Source organism: Arachis duranensis, chromosome 6 (genome assembly GCF_000817695.3).
Source record: "Arachis duranensis cultivar V14167 chromosome 6, aradu.V14167.gnm2.J7QH, whole genome shotgun sequence".
Taxonomy (NCBI): Eukaryota; Viridiplantae; Streptophyta; class Magnoliopsida; order Fabales; family Fabaceae; genus Arachis; species Arachis duranensis.
Window position 1 is genome coordinate 22,225,925 of NC_029777.3, and position 18,290 is coordinate 22,244,214.

At 36.8% G+C, this 18,290-nt stretch overlaps 1 protein-coding gene and 1 pseudogene across 1 annotated transcript; both read right to left on the reverse strand.

Annotated features, from left to right (window-relative positions):
* Positions 1–3,072: 3,072 nt before the first annotated feature.
* LOC107493392 (uncharacterized) lies at positions 3,073–8,352 on the reverse strand. The gene is made up of 5 exons (XM_052262992.1): positions 8,344–8,352; positions 4,427–4,729; positions 4,251–4,316; positions 3,838–3,877; positions 3,073–3,244 (listed from the first exon to the last, which is right to left on the reverse strand). Exons 1-5 carry the CDS (start codon positions 8,350–8,352, stop codon positions 3,114–3,116), a joined length of 549 nt encoding a protein of 182 aa, XP_052118952.1. The 3' UTR covers positions 3,073–3,113.
* Positions 8,353–8,835: 483 nt separating this feature from the next.
* On the reverse strand, positions 8,836–15,923 carry LOC107493391 (pentatricopeptide repeat-containing protein At1g52640, mitochondrial-like; annotated as a pseudogene).
* Between the last annotated feature and the right edge of the window lie 2,367 nt (positions 15,924–18,290).

Consider the following 18,290-nt stretch of genomic DNA (forward strand, 5'->3'; position numbering starts at 1 on the left):
CAGCATGCATCCGACGATAAGTGATTGGAAGGCCAACTTTTATCCACTCGGGGTTTCCATCCTCGAACACCACCCTAGCCTTGTTGCAAAGACGGAGAATAGTGCTGGGATAACCCAACCTTCCTCCAGAATCACTCTTCTCAGCAAGCTTCCAAATGCCTTGGGCTATGAGTTCATGAACCTTGATTTCTCCTCCCTTCATTATGCATTGCACCATTGTTGCTCTCTAAAGGTTTACCTCTGAGTTGTTTTCGGCTGGGAGGATAGATCTCTTTACAATTTCAAACCAACCCTTAGCCTTAGGAAGGAGGTCTCCTCTTTTTATAAATCTGGGTTTTTCATTAGGGTCTCTGTCCCAATCTGCTTCTTGCACACAGATATCTTTTATAATCTGGTCGTGGTTGGGGTTTGCCATTGGATGAGCACGAGGATCACCCCTTTATGAGGGTTTTGGTTCGGTCTCCAAAGCTATCTAACTCCCAATGTTGCATGGCAACACTTCCAAAGATACTCCCCTTGAAGACAAGTGTGAGGTTTCGTTGGTATAGTGGCCGAATCTCCCTTCTTTGATTGTCCTATCAAGTACCATCAATGCCCTTTTTGATTTCCTATACAAGACAAAAGGAATGCAAACGGTTAATTGAAAATTTTGGTGGGAAGACTTAAGGTGTGAACTAGCTACTAGAAAAAAAATATTTTTCTTTTGTTTTTAAATACTAAATGCTTTTTATGAATGTAAATCAATCAACCACTAAATTGTCCATGCATGCAATGTTGGTACACCAAACTTGTTTGTGATCATATGGTGCAATAAGATTTAGAAATAATCTCTCATCATGAAGTGTGTTCAAGCCCTCTTGGTGCGCCTTGAACACCAAACTTAGCATGTACTATATGCTGCATGTAAGGGGTCTTATATTGGTTGTCAAAATTGATTTAAAAATCCATGAAATTTGCTTTATTACTACTATTAGAGATTAAAGAGAGAGGGTATAGAACATGGGTTGCCTCTCATGAAGCACTTCTTTAGCGTCATTAGCTTGACGTTTGGTCCTTGTCAAGGTGGTTGGTAGTGCTTAAAATCTTCTCCCCTTGCAGTGAATCTATTTCCATTAGCTTTGTTGAGCAGTTCCACATGTTCCAGAGATAAAATTTTGTTGATGGTGTATACTGGAGGCAGCTGAGATGGAATAGTGGGGAGGTGAGATGGTATAGATGGAAAGTATGTAGAGACCACTTCATCTCCTGGTGAGAAGTCTTCTGTAGGGATTTTCTTATTTTTCCATCCCCTTGGGACCTTTTTTCTTGTGTCCCTTGATGTCAATTTGTTCCTTGTGTTTTCCTCTTTGAGAATGTTTTTGTTGCCTATCTCATATGACTCTGGTGGGTCTGGTTCCTTTTGGATTGCACTTGGTTGATGTTCTTTCTGATCACATTGGTTGTTAGCCACAGGAGTTCTTAGGGGTAGTGCTTGAGCTCCCTTGTTTGACTCTTTCTTCAGCACTTTGTTATCATGATCTGCTTCTTGTGAGAGTTTGAAAACATTGAAGGTGAGCTGCTCATCATGTATTCTCAATACTAGCTCTCCTCGCTCCATATCTATAAGTGCTCTGGCTGTGACTAAGAATGGCCTTCCCAGAATGATGGGGTGAATAGGATTCTCATGCATTTCCAGGATGACAAAATCTGTGGGGAGGAAGTAGTTTCCAACCTTCACTAACACATTCTCAACCACTCCTAATGCTTGCTTTTGGGTTTTGTCATCCAGTTTGATGATTACATCTGTGGGTGTTAGCTCATTGATTTGAAGCTTTTTCATGAGGGATAGAGGCATTAAGTTGATGCTCGCTCCCAGGTCACAGAGCCCCTTATCAATCATTGTCTCTCCTATAGCACAGGAAATGTGGAAACTTCCTGGATCCTTCTTCTTTGTGGGAGGCTCTGTTTGAATGAGAGCACTGCAATCCCTGTTCATCTTTATTGTTTGTCCACCCTTCAATGAAGTTTTTTGGCTAGTAGCTCCTTTATATACTTGATGTAGGAGGGCATTTGCTGGAGGGCCTTAATGAATGGTATATTTACATCAAGAGATGCAAACATGTCGAGAAACCTTGAATACATTCTCCCTGCTACACCACCCTTAAGCCTGTGGGGGAAGGGTGCATATGGGTTCAGTATCTCCCTCTCTTTCATCTCTTCCTTGAGTGTGAGTCGAGGTACAGAGTTTCTTTCTTCATGATTTTCCTTTGGACTGTCTTAGAGGTGTTCTACTTCCTTTATACTCCTCTCATCACTTGTGGTGATCATCTTACATTCTTCCCACCTTACTTTCTTTGTTTCTCCTCTTGGGTTCTTCTCTATGTCACTTGGAAAACCATCAATCGGTTTGGGAATTTGTTGAGCTAGATACCCTACTTGAGACTCCAGTTTCTTGATGTTTTCCCCTTGGTTTTTGATATTGGCTCGCACTTCCTCCTTAAACACCTTATTGTCTTGGATTTATCTACATATGTCTTCAAGTAGAGTTACAATCTTTGAAAGTCTATCCTCGGTTAGTGATGGTGGGTTGAAATTAGGTGGTTGTTGATAGGACCTCTGTAAGGGATGTTGGTGAGTTGCATTATTGTTGGGGTTGTGGTGGTTAGGGGTGTTCGCGGTGCGGTTTGGTTCGGTTTTTGAGAGAAATGTCATCCGATCCGATCGTCTAATTAAACTGCGGTTCGGTTTGGTTCGGTTTTTTTATCGAGACCATCCGAACCAAACCAAACCAATTAAAATCGGTTTGGTTTGGTTCGGTTTGTTCGGTTTTTTCAATCAATTCAAAAAAAATACTACAATACTATTTCACAAAGTCTTATACATTTGAGATTGACAAACACAAATACACAATTGAAATCAACAATACATCAAACCTACTAAACAAATACATTAAACAACAAAATTAATTTACAAGCAATAATTCAGTAATTCAAAATCTCAAACACTTGATCCAAAACCTCTGACACTTGATAAATCATACTAAATCACTTCAAAACTCAAAAGTAATTCAGTCATTCAACAGAACAGCAAAACAAAAGCAGTTTTAGTAATTCAACAGAACAACCAGCAAGACATCAACAATGAAATAAACAAGTCAACAACCAACAGCAATCCATCAAATATACATTATTAGCTCCTATTTTATGCTTTATTGTCATCAAAATGCAGTGAAGAGGATTTGCATATCTCTGGATGCATCCTATATCTGTCATGATAAAAAAAATCAAGAAAAGGATTCAGCTTTTATCATAAAACAAGACAATGTAAAATTATAGTCATCTTTGCCTAACAAAAAATAAGCCATAAATTAGAACAACACTAAAATTAAAATAACATAAATTAGAACACCAAACCACAAACTCAAATTAAACAATTAAAACAGAGAACAATATAAACTTAGATAATAAAAATAAGAACACAGAACAAATTTTCAAACAGAAATTATCAAACAGAACCACAAATACCAAAGCTGCAAGAACAAATTAAAAAGATATTATATTAGAAATTACACTTGACATCTAGTATAATTGAATACTTGAAGATCAGAGAGTGACTTGTTCCAACAATATTCCAGCATCATGGTCATTATCATATCAGAATTCATCATAAATCACATAATACTTCACATTAGAATAATATATCAACTCTCAAGTCTCAACAGATTTAAGAATTATAACACATAAAAGTACTCAGATACAGGTTACTTATGTAAAAGCATATAACTACAATCCAAAAGTTAAATGAATACATTAAAAAACAAATCACATAACGAAACATCATAACTAAAATCAATCTTACCTCGATACATACCGCATAGGATTTCAACTTTCAGGATGAACTGCAGGAGCAGCAAAACACAGAAATATAAAATCAAAATCAGTATCTCAAAATATTAACTGACTTTTGCTATACCAGAAAAGAACTTACAATCACTGAATCAGCAATAAACATGACTTCAGCTAAACATGACAGTGAAATATGATACTTAAAGGAAGCTAAACAAAACTCAAACTAGGAAAACATCATCATTATTAATTATATATGTAAATATACAATTTACCAACTTTGGCAAAAAAAAGAAAAGGCTCCTGCCTTTTGTTATCTACAAGGAACTAAATCATGAAAAAAGGGGTCAAGACTCAAGAATATTGCTTCTGAGTATTTGTACATCTACACTTTGACCTAATATTTGTGAGTTTTAGATTAGTTACCTTGTCAGATTTCGGGAGAAGGCCTTGCAATTTCTTGATTCTTTCGCTAATTCGTGCTCTTCGTACCTGAAATTGAACATTTGTTTAACGATTCAATGGCTGTTTCACTAGTATGGTAGAATCTAGAATGAATACTAATGAATTATAGTTGTAAAACCAATTGCTATGAATTTTACCCTCTCTGCAATGCTTCTAGGGTGAGTGGCAAAGCCTCTCTTCGGCGCTACTGGGAAGAACGCTGCTGGGTCCGTGCTCGCTGTCACTAGGAAGAAGGCTTCGACGCTGCTGGGTCGGTACTCGCTGGGAAGAGCGCTGCTGGGAAGAGCATTGCTGGGTCGGTGCTGCTGGGAAGAGCGCGGCTGGGTCGATGCTCGCTGGGAATAAGGCTTCGGCGGCGCTGCCAGGTGGTGGGAGGAAGGGCTTCGAGCTCGAGACTCCAGTGTAGAGAACAAGAGTGCGAGACGGAGAGAAGAGAGCAGCTAGAGGCCTAGATCTAGGTTTATGTTTGGGGGTGGGAGTTAGGTCACGAGGGAGTCAGGAGAGGAGTCACGTTTGGGGGTGGGGTGGGGTTGTTTTTTAAGGTTTTTAATATACCGGTTCGGTTCGGTTCGGTTGGGGTTTTCATTGTCAGAACCGAAAACCAAACCGAACCGCAATAAAAACAGTAAAACATATTTTTTTCGGTTTTTTCAGTTTTCGGTTAATTCGGTTTTCGATTTTTTTGGTTCGGTTGATCGGTTTAGATTGGTCCGGATCGGTTTTGAACACCCCTAGTGGTGGTGGCGTCTCTGGTCTTGGCCTTGGTCTTGTTGATTTCCCCACCCAAAGTTGGGGTGATTTCTCCATCCAGAGTTGTACGTTTTGGAGTATGGATCATGGATTTGTCTAGGTGGGTTTCCAACATAGTTGGCTTGTTCCCAGTCACCTTCTTCTCCTATATTCACTCCTTCTTGAGCTGGTGATGAAGTGATGACTGCTACAACTTGGTTTTCCTCCACCTTCTTGGTAAGTTCTGCTAGCTGCTTGGTGATCATCTTATTTTGAGCTAGCAATGCATCCATGTGGTTCAGCTCCATTACTCCTCGAGTATTGCTTCTTTCAGAGGCATAGAAGTAGTCATTCTTAGCTACTGTTTCAATGACATCTATGGCTTCTTTAATGGTTTTCTTGTTGTTTAGAAAGCCCCTGATGAATGGTCTACATCCTTCTTTGACTCATAAGAAAGACCTTCATAGAAAATGTGAAGTTGAACCCATTCATTGAACATATCTGGTTGGCATCTTCTTGTTAAGTCCTTGAACCTCTTCCATGCCTCATAGAGAGTCTCACCATCTTGTTGCCTGAAGGTTTGCACCTCAGCTCTCAGCCTGTTAATTCTTTGAGGAGGGTAGAATCTTGCCAAAAACTTGTTCACCACATCTTTCCAATTTGTCAAGCTCTCCTTTAGGAAGGATTCAAGCCACTTGGATGCTTTGTTCCTGAGTGAAAAAGGGAACAAAAGCAGCCTATAGACATCTGGGTGGACTCCATTAGACTTTACAATGTCACAAATTCTCAGGAAGGTAGTTAGATGTTGATTGGGGTCTTCTTGGGCACTACCTCCAAATGAGCAATTGTTCTGAACAAGGGTGATTAGCTGGGATTTTAATTCAAAGTTGTTGGCATGTATGGTAGGCTTTTGGATGTTACTTCCACAGTTTCCTGGATTTGGATTGATGTAAGAGCCTAGAACTCTCCTTTCTTGCCCAGCATGGTTTGCAGAGCCTTCTCTAGCATGGTTGTGAGCTTTTCTTTCATGATTGTTTTCCAAGTTCTCCTCCATGTTGGTTTCAAAATACTCTTCCTCTTCCTCAGCACTAACAACTCCTTTCCCTATTGCTTCTCTCCTTAGTCTCCGGAGGGTTCTTTCAGGTTCTGAATCGAAGGAAGTTGAAGCTCCCTCTCTTCTCTCTGTCATACAACTAACAAAACACACAGTAAGAGATGAAATAAAGAGGTTATTCTTGTTAGAGTAATTGTTAGTGTGAGTCGTGCAAATTATCAAACAGTTAGTTGGTTAGTGAGCAGAATTGTAAATAATAATAAAGAAAGAAAGAAAACAGCGGGGGTATAGGGGGTGAGGAAGAAACGAAACAAACTGAAGGTAAACAATTGAATAAAGTGAACAAACAAAAGAAAAATGCTCAATCTAGTGAACCTCCAACTTAATTATTGATGCTCAATCTAGTGAGCTTCCAACTCAATCATTGTTGACACAAAATTAATCCTCGACAACCGCGCCATAAACTTGATGCATGAAAACTTGTCTCTCGACAAATTTCCTTTCGGCAAGTATACCGAATTATCGTCAAGTAAAAACTCACAATAGAGTGAGGTCGAATCCCACAAGGATTGATTGGTCAAGCAACTTTAGTTGAAAGAGTATGCTAGTTGAGCTAAACAGAATGTAGTTTGAGAATTGCAGAAAATTAAATGGCGGAAAAGTAAATAGCAGAAAATAAAGTGCAGAATCTTAGATGGGATTTAGAGAAATGAGCATGTAAATAAATGGCAAAAAGTAAAGAGAATGGGTAAGATCAAAAATGGGGAATTCATTGGGCTCAGGAGATGTTGTATTCTTCGGATCAAATTCATTTTCATCTCTTCCTCAATCAAAGCATCTATTGATCTCCTTGGCAATCTTAAGTGATTGGGTTCCAATTCCTTGGCAACCCAATCTCTCTAAGCTTGAACAATTGCCCAATTCCTTGATTTAATTGCTCATGGGAAGAGATGAAGTGTGGTCACTGATTATACCACATGTATTTCCAAATCAAAGTGTTGGGAGGATTAAATGTCACTATATCCGCCCAGATCCCAATTTGGTCCAACATGAGAAAGCATTTCTAGCATGATCTCCTCATCCCTTTCCAAAGTCTCAGAGGAGATCCAATTATGGAGAGTTTCTTTTCCAAGACAACTAACCAATTGAATTAAGATCGAAAGCTTTCTAGTAAATCAATAGAGGGGAAAGAAGAAGAGAATGAAAACTATAATTGATCCATCAAATTACAACAGAGCTCCCTAACCCAATGAAAGGGGTTTAGTTGTTCATAGCTCTAGAAATGGAAAATGGCAGAAAAGAATACATCCTTAGCTAAAAGTGCAGAAAAGTAAATATACAGAGGGTAGTTCTCCAAATTGCCAAGCTTCTCTATAGTTCAAAACTACTCCTATATATACTACTTCTCTTGATCTTCTAGTGAGTTCTTCAAGTCTTAGATGTGGGCCTTAGATCTTGAGTTGAAGCAGTTACAATCTTTAGTGGGCTCAGCTTGCAGAAAAGTATGAATTAGGCATGGGCGTTAGTGAAGTTAACATTAAGTGACATTGTAGGTTCGAGAACGTTAGTGGCAATCACCTTTTTCACTAACGTTCCAACCCCATATAATCCACGTTAACTCCAACGTTAGTGGCACTAACGTGACCACTAACGTTGCCTTATAAACCTTCGCAAGCATTATTGGGACTCACCTTTCCCAATAACGTTGCCTTGTTCCCCTTGTCCCTACGTTAGAGTTCACGTTAGTGTAACTAACGTGGCTCTTAACGTGGGTATGCCTCATCTTCGAGAGCGTTAGTGGTACTCACCTTTGTCACTAACGCTCCAAGTGCCCCTACTCTCCACGTTAGAGCTCACATTAACTAAGTTAACGTGGCCACTAACGTGGTAGTGAATGCCATCTCCAACGTTAGTGACAAAGGTGAGTGTCACTAACGTTGGCTCATCAATCTTAGCTCCACGTTAACTTTCACGTTAGTGGTCTTAATGTGACCACTAACGTGGGCAATGATAGTTTGATCCAACGTTAGTGACAAAAGTGAGTGTCACTAACGTTGGCATTGTTCCTTTCTTCCACGTTAGAGTTCACGTTAACTAAGTTAACGTGACTCTTAATGTGGTTCATTGCCACATTTTGGAGTGTTAGTAGTGTTCACATTTACCACTAACGTTGGAGCTTTCTTTGTCTCCACGTTAACTACCATGTTAACCTAGTTAACGTGGCAATTAACGTGGGCCTATGATGGCTTCGCAGACGTTATTGGTGATTACTTTTCTCATTAACGTTGCAAGCTCTTCCCCATTCCACGTTAGTGGTCACGTTAACTAGGTTAACGTGGCTACTAACATGGTTCTTCCTTTCTTCCTTTGTCCTGAAATCAAGCAAATAAAGTGCATCAAAGCTCTAGTCAAAGTTATGAGATTATGCATCATCAATTTGTCATTTAATTCTTGCAAAATCCTCATGAAATCATGTGAAATTCACAATAGTTGCTTGAATCAAGGTGTGAGTGTATTTTCATCTAAAACTTGCGTTATTCTCTAAGAAATTGCATGAAACTACCTTAAAATAGTAAAGAAAATGTCAGTGAAACTGGCCTAGATGCCCTGGCATCATCAATCAATTCAACTAGCCATGCACTCTTAACATGTAAGGATGTTTAGGAGGCATATGCACTCTTTAATTTAAATTATACATTAGTTGATCATTACCCAAAGATATAAAATCTTCAATATGATCTCTGCTGTAAAAAATGGTGCCTGGTGTATTTCATCAACAACAGTTAAGGAGAAATAATTGGCCACTTCTTTAGTCACTTTCTATGTCTGTTTTATCATGCCTCAAATTATTAGGATATGCCCTATCACCATTCGTAATTTTTGCTGATTCTTGAATTGAACAGGAAGTGCTTTGCCTCATCTTAACAATTAGTATTTCAATGTAATCCAACAATCCCAACCCTAGGAGATGATTCCGCAGCAACTCAATGGTAGTATCGTAAGGCGGTATTCTTTCATCAATCATCATCTCGAAGTACTTACATGCCTCCTCTAGCTTTCTCTTTTTCTTGCATAAACCATGAATCATGACAGAATATGTAGACAGAGAAGGATAAAACTTATTGTCTCCCATGTTTTCCCAAATTTCAGTTGCCTTGTCAAACCTTCCTATCCTAATCAGCAATTTCAGCACCATGTTATATGTATGGCGATCAAGAAGACAGTTATCATTCACCATTCTAAATGTCAACTTTAGAGCCCTATTGACCTCATAATGGTCACAGTGGTAAGTGAGTATCGCATTGTAACTCCAAGTGTCCGGTTTTACTCCTCTTGAAATCATTTCATCCAATAGCTGATAAGCTTCTTGCACCTTTTCATTCTTACAAAGTTTCTTTATAACACAATTGTATGTAAACACATTTGGCAAAAGGTCATACCTTCTCATTTTATCAAGAACCCTAAAAGCCGAATACATGTCATTTGCGTTGCAGTATGAATGAATGAATATTGAGTAAGTAAAAGCATCTGGCACAACTCCTTTTGACATGATATCATGAAAAATACTGAAGCTTCATTGACATTACCTCCTTTGCAAAGGGCATCTAACAAATTATTATATGCAAGCAAATCCACTGGACATCCTTGTTCAAGCATTGCATCAAACAGCGCACGGGCCTTTCCTGAATCACCAATCTCATCCCATCCACTTATCAAAATGTTGTAAGTTTTAGCATTAACACAAAATAATTCTTAACTTGATCAAAAAAATTTTGAACTTACTTGACATGTTTCCTCTTGCATAAAAAGTACAACAGCTTATCAAAATCATGAACTGTTGGCTTTATTCTAAATTCATCCATTCTCATGAAAGATTGTATTGCTCTGTCTGACAAATTTGTCTGGCTATATGCTCAAAAAATGAGCTTGAACATCTCGCTTCTGATTTCACAAAGAGAATATTCTCTCATTTCTATGAGAAAATCCCAGAGTATGGCAAACTGTTTACAGCTTCCTAAGATATCCACCAAAATGTGGAAGCTCTCAACACTATATTGGAAACATGAAATTGATTTAGCCCAAAGAAAGAATCTGTGACATGGGAAGCTAAGATTCTTACACCTCTTCAATACCTGTTCAACCAAATTTGTAGATATTTGTGCTAAATATGGATTGAGAGACATTTCTAGATCATGGTGAGGATCTCGGTGATCACTTAGTACATGAGATATTTCATTCACAAGGTTTGATAATAATGGCCCAGAGACTTGTGTGGTTGGGGAAGCGTGGGTGTGATAGCAGCGGGGCTTGTGATCAATAAGAGGCCGAAAGAAAGATGATAGGAGTATCGCATTGTAACTATAAGTGTCCGGTTTTACTCTGCTCGAGCTCCAGTGAGAAAAGGGAGAGGAAGGAGACGCTAGGACTAGATTTTTTTAATTTTCGGGTCAGCTTGATAAATTTTAGTGAGAGATTAGGCTTGAATTTGGGTTTGGACAGGGATAAGGGGTTAGGGTTAGAATTTTTTTTTTAATAAGGACTTAATTGTATTTTTAAATTATTAGGGATTAAAATGTCCACAAAATGAAAAGTCAAGGATATATTTGTCTTTTTATCAAAAAATTTAAATATAATTCAGTTTAGATTGTGTAAATCGATCGAAACAAACCGAATCTAATAATTATAATACGGACAATTGGGTTCATTATTTTTACTATAATAAATCGATTTTATTCTGATTTATTAAAAAATAGCTTATTAACCGATTTAATAAAAATATCCAATCATATTATGACACGTATATGCGTCTTTAAAAAAAGATATTTTTTGTGTCTTTATTAAAGTGGTCTCCAAAAAACATATACACTTAGTAATATAAGAAAATATAGTTTCTCCTAATCGAAGAACCTGTACTGTCTTTAGTCATTTGAGTATTACTAGTGGCCTTTACGTGCTGGATATAGCACATGCTTCAAATTTGGGTGTGGACAAACATGGATATTACTACTTGCACAACATGTTGAAGTTGAATAGAAATTTGCATTGACCGTGGGTGCACTCTGTTCAATTCTCAATGGAAGTTTTTGGGATTCGGCACCTCGTAAGTAGTTTCATATTGGAAGAGTGAAATAAAAAGAAGAAAGAAAACATGACATTTAAGCTAAGGCGTGGTTAAGTTTTGTCCTTTAATCAAATAATATTATATATTCTAAGTCTTTATACTTCATAAAGGGACAAGGTAAATGTGATGAATAGATTCTCGGGTTTTCTTCTTCACATGGATTAAGAAATTAAAACAAGAAAAAATCGAAATTGGTATCAAGAAAACAAAAGAGAGGTTAGGTGAGGTGCATCGACCATCATGCATGAACAAGGTGCAACATTAAGAATTAAAATATTGATCAGGAAGACGTTAAGGAGTTGCTTCCTAAAATGACGATGATGAAGACGAAGGACTTGCCTGTTTGGTTGGACACTTGAGACTTGAGAGAGTTAAGATTGGATTCTCATTATTGCTCGGGAATTGGACACTTGCCAACTTGCCAGTTGCGGCCACTTTCCGCGCAATAAAACATTTTCAGCTTGCCCATTTAGGCATTTAGGGTCTAATCGGTAAAGTTTATTGATAAGATATTTGTGTTTTTTCATAAGCATTTTTTTTAAATGTTTGGTAAATATTTATTTTATATAATGGAAAATATACAAAAGGAGTGGCGTCTAATTTTTTCTTTAAAGTACTTTTTGTTTTATATATTTCATAAAAAATAATTTATTATTTTTAATAGTTAAATCCAATGCCTCTTAATTAAGTTATAATTTATTTATTTTCTCAAGTAATTTCACTTTTATTAATTTCATACACAACAAATAAAAAAGCGAATTAATAGACATATTAATACTATTAATATACTAGTAAATATAATATGTTTGGTTTTTAATTTTTAAAATTAATTAGGAGTACTAAGAAAGTTTTACAATGATATTTTTTATAAAATATTTTGTGCTTTTAAAATTAAAAAAATTTAATATAATTTTATATATTAATAAATATTTAGATATATTTTATGCTTTATTATATTTAGACTTTATATGGTAAAATATTTATTTTTCAAAAATAAATAATTAAATTATTTTTTGAAATATAGCTTTTTAAAATTTGTAACAAATATGCTTAATAAATCGAAAAAAAGTAATTTTTAACAAACATAAACTACAATAATTGCGTTTGATAAATTACTTTTAAAATTTAAAATAATTTTAATAAACACAAAACAATAAAAACAAGTATAGATATTTAGTACTATATGAAGGTTTAATTTTAATAAATACAATAATTAGTTTTAAAAATTATTTCTTTTGAATGTATTTAAGAGCCATAAGCATAATCACAAGCACATAAGACTGACAAATAAGGCATAGCCTGTTGGTCGACTAGATTAGCCTGCTAAAAAAAGATTTTTTATTTAAATAAATATATTAATTATTGAAATAAATAATTACAAAAAAATTATTATCGAAATTTATTCTCCAACTTTATCTTGTTTATCAAATATTACTTTATTGTCGCGATTTCTCATACAACAAACAACCACATATCTATTATTATTAGACATTTTTGTCTAGTTTTATAAGAAAAAACAAGAGAAAAGAAAGCATAAAATGTAGGTGGAGAATACATTGTCCATCTTTTTATAGTAGTTAAAAATTTGTCTCACTATATCTTGTTTATACTATAAACGCATTAGTTTAACACGTATCTCATTTATACTTTAAATAAGATATACACGTATCACGCGTACATGTTTTATCTTATTTACAGCGAGATTTATACAAATTTATCTCGATTACACTGTGAATAAGATAAAATTGGAAGATGGATTTCGATAATAATTTTTATAATTATTTATTTCAATCATTAATTTATTTATTTAGATAAAAGATCCTGTTAAAAAAACAAATTAAGTATTAAATTTGACCTATAAAGAGTTCAATAACTCGCATATCACATAACAATATTCGTAGATATTGGTGGACGAGCCAACAAACGCATGCCTTTAATTTTATTTATTTATTTATTTATTTATTTATTTATTTATTTTTAGTGACTGAAATAAACTAAACAAAGAAAAAGAAAACAAACAAAACAAAGGAATTACTTAAATAGAGGGACAGTCCCGTTTAAAACTACTTTTAAACTCCTCCCAAGGTGAAAGAAGTTCCTCATGAGAAAGTTGTAATTTTATCGCCATCTTTGCCATAGTATCCGTCACCGTATTTGCATCTCCCATAATCAAATGAAAGTCAACACACCAATTTCAATACATGATATTTCTTATTTTAAACACCAATGGATCAATAAACCCAAAACCATCTTGGTGATTAATAACAATATTAAATATTTTCACACAATCCGTCTTACAAATAACATCTCGTTGACCCACATCCCAAACACCTCTTTTACTCTCAATCATTCCCAAACACCTCCTTTGCCAAACTTCCATCACAATCTCTGATAAAACAAGCAAAATCACTACTATCACTCGAACCAAGATAACTAGCATCACAACTAAACTTAAAAGTACTAATAGATGGGGATTCCAAAAACCATTTAGAGTAGAGGGAAGGGACATACGTTGTAATTCAAAAATATACCTAAGCTCATTTTCTGAAGTTAATGCCAGACAAATCACTTTTTTCGGAGGCCAAGTTTCATGAAGAATAAAGATGTCATTATTCCTTACTCGCCATATCCACCAAAGCCCCAAAAAGAACTTGAACAGATGCTCTCTGCTATGATACAAGAACCAGTTCTTCAAATCCAAAGGATGACAAAAAATATCCAACCTATATCATACAAGCTGAACTTTTGGACAATTCTAAATACAATGTAAAACCGATTCCTGACTAGAAAGACATCTTAGGTACCTATCCGATGACGACATCCCTCTTCTAAAGCGAAAACTTGCAGTAGGAAGAGCCTCCTTAAGACACAACCAAACCAAAAACTTGTGCTTTTCTGAAACAAGTTGACGCTAAAGTCAAAGCCAATTCTCCCGCTCCTCCCAACCGAACAGCTTTTAGATTTTGAGATAAAGGAGTTTATTTTTTTTATTTTAATATACTACATTGAATTTGTTATTTAGACCATTTTTTTTAATTATGAAATATTGAATTTTACAAGAATATTAATTTTTATTTTTTACTTAGAATATTTTTTTGCTATTGAAATACAATATACGAGAGATTAGATTGTAGAATTATTGTTCACATGTTAATTATCATTTTTTGAAGTCTATATTAAACTCAAAGTTTTCGATTTAAGTACTTGAAGTTACTTATTCTCATACTTTAATTTATAAAAATTCAATCTCAGTTTAAATAAAAATAATATTTCTAGCAGTTAGGCCGCCAAAACATGAGACGTAATACACTTTTAGAGTTGCATATTTGCCACATCTATAAAGATATATCTTTTAAAGTCATTTGAAGGATGTTTTTTTAATAAATAAAATTTATTTACGCAACTAAATAATTTTAAAAATAATTATAAAAATACGTAGCATGTCTTATCTCATTTACAGTATAAACGAGATAAGACAGAACGAGTAACACGTGTATATCTTATTTACAGTGTAAACAAGATATTATAAACTTATCTCGTTTACACTTTAAACGAGATAAGACTCGGCGCGTCCTATATATACATGTCGTTGATAGCAACGTTTCGGACCCCATTTCTAACTTTTCGACCATTTTTTCCTCTCTTCTATCCTTTTCTGACCATACTGTTGAGTAACTCTAAGATGGTGCGCACAAAATACACATGATCCGGACATCAATCGATTGAATGAGACATGGCACGTCGCCAGGACAGTTGACTTCACAATTAGTTTTGTTATCTTCATGTTTATGTTATCACATATATGTATAGCCATCGTTCCATATTTGAAGAAGCCTGGCTTCGGCAACACGGTGCCTTTCAGGGACTTCGTCTTTGACAACTCCCTGATCACAACATTTGTAGAGCGCTGGCGTCCGGAGACCCACACATTCCACCTGCCACGGGGTGAGTGCACCATCACCCTGCAGGATATTGCATACCAGGGAGCGTAGATGAATAAGTATTTCTCCTTGAAGTTGACATGGCTTCGGGAGCGAGTCCAACATATGTCCGAGATCTAGACACCTTCCAACAGTATGCGAGGTGTTACATCTTGTTACTGATTGGGTGTTACCTGATGATAGACAAGTCGAACACTTTGCTTGTGTTTCAAATTTGTAACTCATTATGATGTTCCATAAATTGAATTCGTGTTATTCTTGCAACTGTTGATAGCTTGATAGGGTTTCCGCAGCAAAACAGGAACCAACACGAGCAGAGGATCTGCCGATGGCGTCTGTCACTAGACCAGTTACTGATTAATGAGGTTAGCAATAAGATATAACTCTCTTGTAGTTCTAAGAATTACTTATCCTTTAATTTAGCTTGTATTACAGATGATTATCTCATAACTTATGTTGCAGTTTGCCTGGACACCATACGATGATCCTACACTGCAGGTTATGTGCTCACAGTGGATGCTGGATGAGGCATAGTGGGGACAAGGATGTCTGTTGTCCCCTTTGTCTGCTTCAATATTGTCGAGTTTCACCAGGTTGACCGGGTGAAGCGCTAGTTTAATTGCGAGCAGTTGGTGCCCGAGACCACGATCAACGTCGACAGGTTCCTGACATTCACAAGACAAGGGGAGGATGTTTGGTGGCCTGACAGACTTGTCGATTGGTATGATCGCTGGAGGGCATGATTTACAGAAGGTCACAAGATCTCTATTCAGCAGTGCTTTGACCATAGGCCTACACAGGACTATTGGGATTGGTTCCGGGGCGCTTGCCGTGTTAAGCATCTATTAGGCCAAAATGTACTTAATGATTCTAGGATGTTCGATTTACTGGCTGACGTCTAGCCTACTGCCAGCCAGTCGAGGGATGTTCTTCACCTTCTCCGGTACGTCCTCGATCATCATTGGCGTGCCAGGGAGGTTCAGGAGGACACTCGGCGGCCTACTAGGTTCGAGTGGACGGATCCACCGCCACCAATGTCACTAACCTCTGCGAAAAACTCGATCACTTGTTCTGCCATGCTTCTTCCATGGATGTCAAAGCTGAGGCACACATGCTCGTCGCCATGGAGCCGAAACAGACGAAACCAAAAAATTATATTTTTGTAAATCCCGCTAAAATCAGTAAAAAATTAGTCAATAAATTGAATTTTAATTAGGAAAATTAAAAATGCAAAACTAATATCAAAATAGGATAGAGCTCTTCAAAACAAGAATTTCTATACCAATTTCGAGAAATTTAGCCCAAAATTGGACCAGATGGGTCGAACTGGTTGAACCAAGGCCCAAACCAGGCCGTGGGTCCAATCAGGCCCATAACTTAAAAGGTACAGAAGCTCCTTCTCCTCCATTCAGCAACAACAACGCCAAACATATTGGGGAGAGGAGAGCTCACCCAAACCCTCATCAACCCTTTGATCCACCATAACTTTTCCGTTCGAGCTCCGATCGCCGCACCGTTCGCGTCCACGCGTCCAGCGCGTCGAGCTCTACATTTCTGTCAGATCAATTTCACCGGTGAGCTCCATTCTATCTCAGATTTTCTACCTCCTTTTCTATTCTTGGAATTGAGCCCCTATGGCAAGATTTTGCCAATTTGGTGTTTTAGGTTTGATTTAGCTTGCAGAGCTTATTGGATTTGAGTTGCTATGCATTTGGGTACAGTAAGGATCACCTAAACTCTAATCCAATTTTAATTTTATTATGTAAACTCTGAATTTGGGATGTATATGTGTATTAGGTGTGAATTAAGAATATATATATGCATTGGAATTGGAAAGTAAGCATTTGGAAGCTTGGTGGTGATTGGAGCTAAGATTATGGCTAGTTTCTCTAAGCTTGAGGGGTTGTGTTGTGACTTGGATGGCTGCCTTGGACTAAATATAGTGATCGACCAAGTATGGTTTATGTTTCGCGCGTTTAACATATAAGGTTTTGTGAAAACTTAGGCTAGAGCACTATAGGATAAGTTGAAATGGATAATTGTGTAAAACGATTAGTGTTTGTGATGTTGATGAATAAATTGATGTAGTGTGTATATTGAGTAATTGATAATGGGAGTTAAATGTATGTATGTATATATGCTAGTATGATGGTGATAAATGAAGGATTGATGATTGTGGCAAAGTAATGGTATAGTTGAGATAGTGAACGGTGTTTATTTGGATTTGTTGGTATTGTTATGATGAGCAATGTTGTGCTAATGATTGAGAAATTTTATGATGATGATAATATGTTGAATTGAATTAATATGTTAGTTGTGAGTAAAATGTGTAAGGTTGGGAAAATGTGATATGATTGAGCTAAGGATGCAAGAATGGTTGTGTGATGGTGAAGGGTAAGTTGTGTTGATGATTTTGGTATGTTGAGTTGAAAGAGAATGGATTTTAATAAGGGAATGTCAGATTTGGTAAAAATGGGGTTTAGTATATTTTGGTAAAAAGTGAATTTTGATGAACTTTGGTAGTCCATAACTTGCTCCACAAATTTTGGATGAAAATAAGGTTTATTTTAAATTGAATAATGTTTTAAAAGCTTGAAAATGATATAAGGTTTGTGGAAAACCGAATTCTGTAGAGGAAGTTATGGACACCGGAAATTAAGTGAGAAAAACTGAATTTTTGAATGTTGCAGTAGAACCAAGTTTTCTGGTGTGTGCCCACGCACCCACCAGAATCAGAATTTTACCTGTGCATACGCATGCCTATCTGTTCACGCACACCTGGTGTTTTTCATAAATTGTGTGTACGCACGCCCTTGTGCGCACGCAGGGAGTGATGCGCACGCACACTGTAACAGTCCAGACTTTCATCTAGCACGATATTGTCTGCTTTGGCACACAAGGCCTCACGGTTTTGCCTTTGATGATAGGGATGCTAGCCGAAGTCCCACACTCACTCGTCAAAACGCGTCATGCTAGGGAGAGGTATCCACACCCTTATAGCATGCTTCGTTCCCCCTCCCCAACTGATGTGGGACCTTACAATCCATCCCCCTAAGGGAGCCCAGCGCCCTCGCTAGCACATCGATCCGGGTTCTGGCTCTGATACCATCTGTGACAGCCCAGACTACCCGCTAGCACGATATTATCCGCTTTGG

Excerpts from the sequence above, each read along its gene's own strand:
- LOC107493392 (XM_052262992.1), bottom strand. Across the intron at positions 4,317-4,426 it reads CTAGAAGCATTGCAGAGAGG|GTACGAAGAGCACGAATTAG; the intron begins GTAAAATTCATA and ends GTTCAATTTCAG. Across the intron at positions 3,245-3,837 it reads CCTATGCGGTATGTATCGAG|ATATAGGATGCATCCAGAGA; the intron begins GTAAGATTGATT and ends TTATCATGACAG.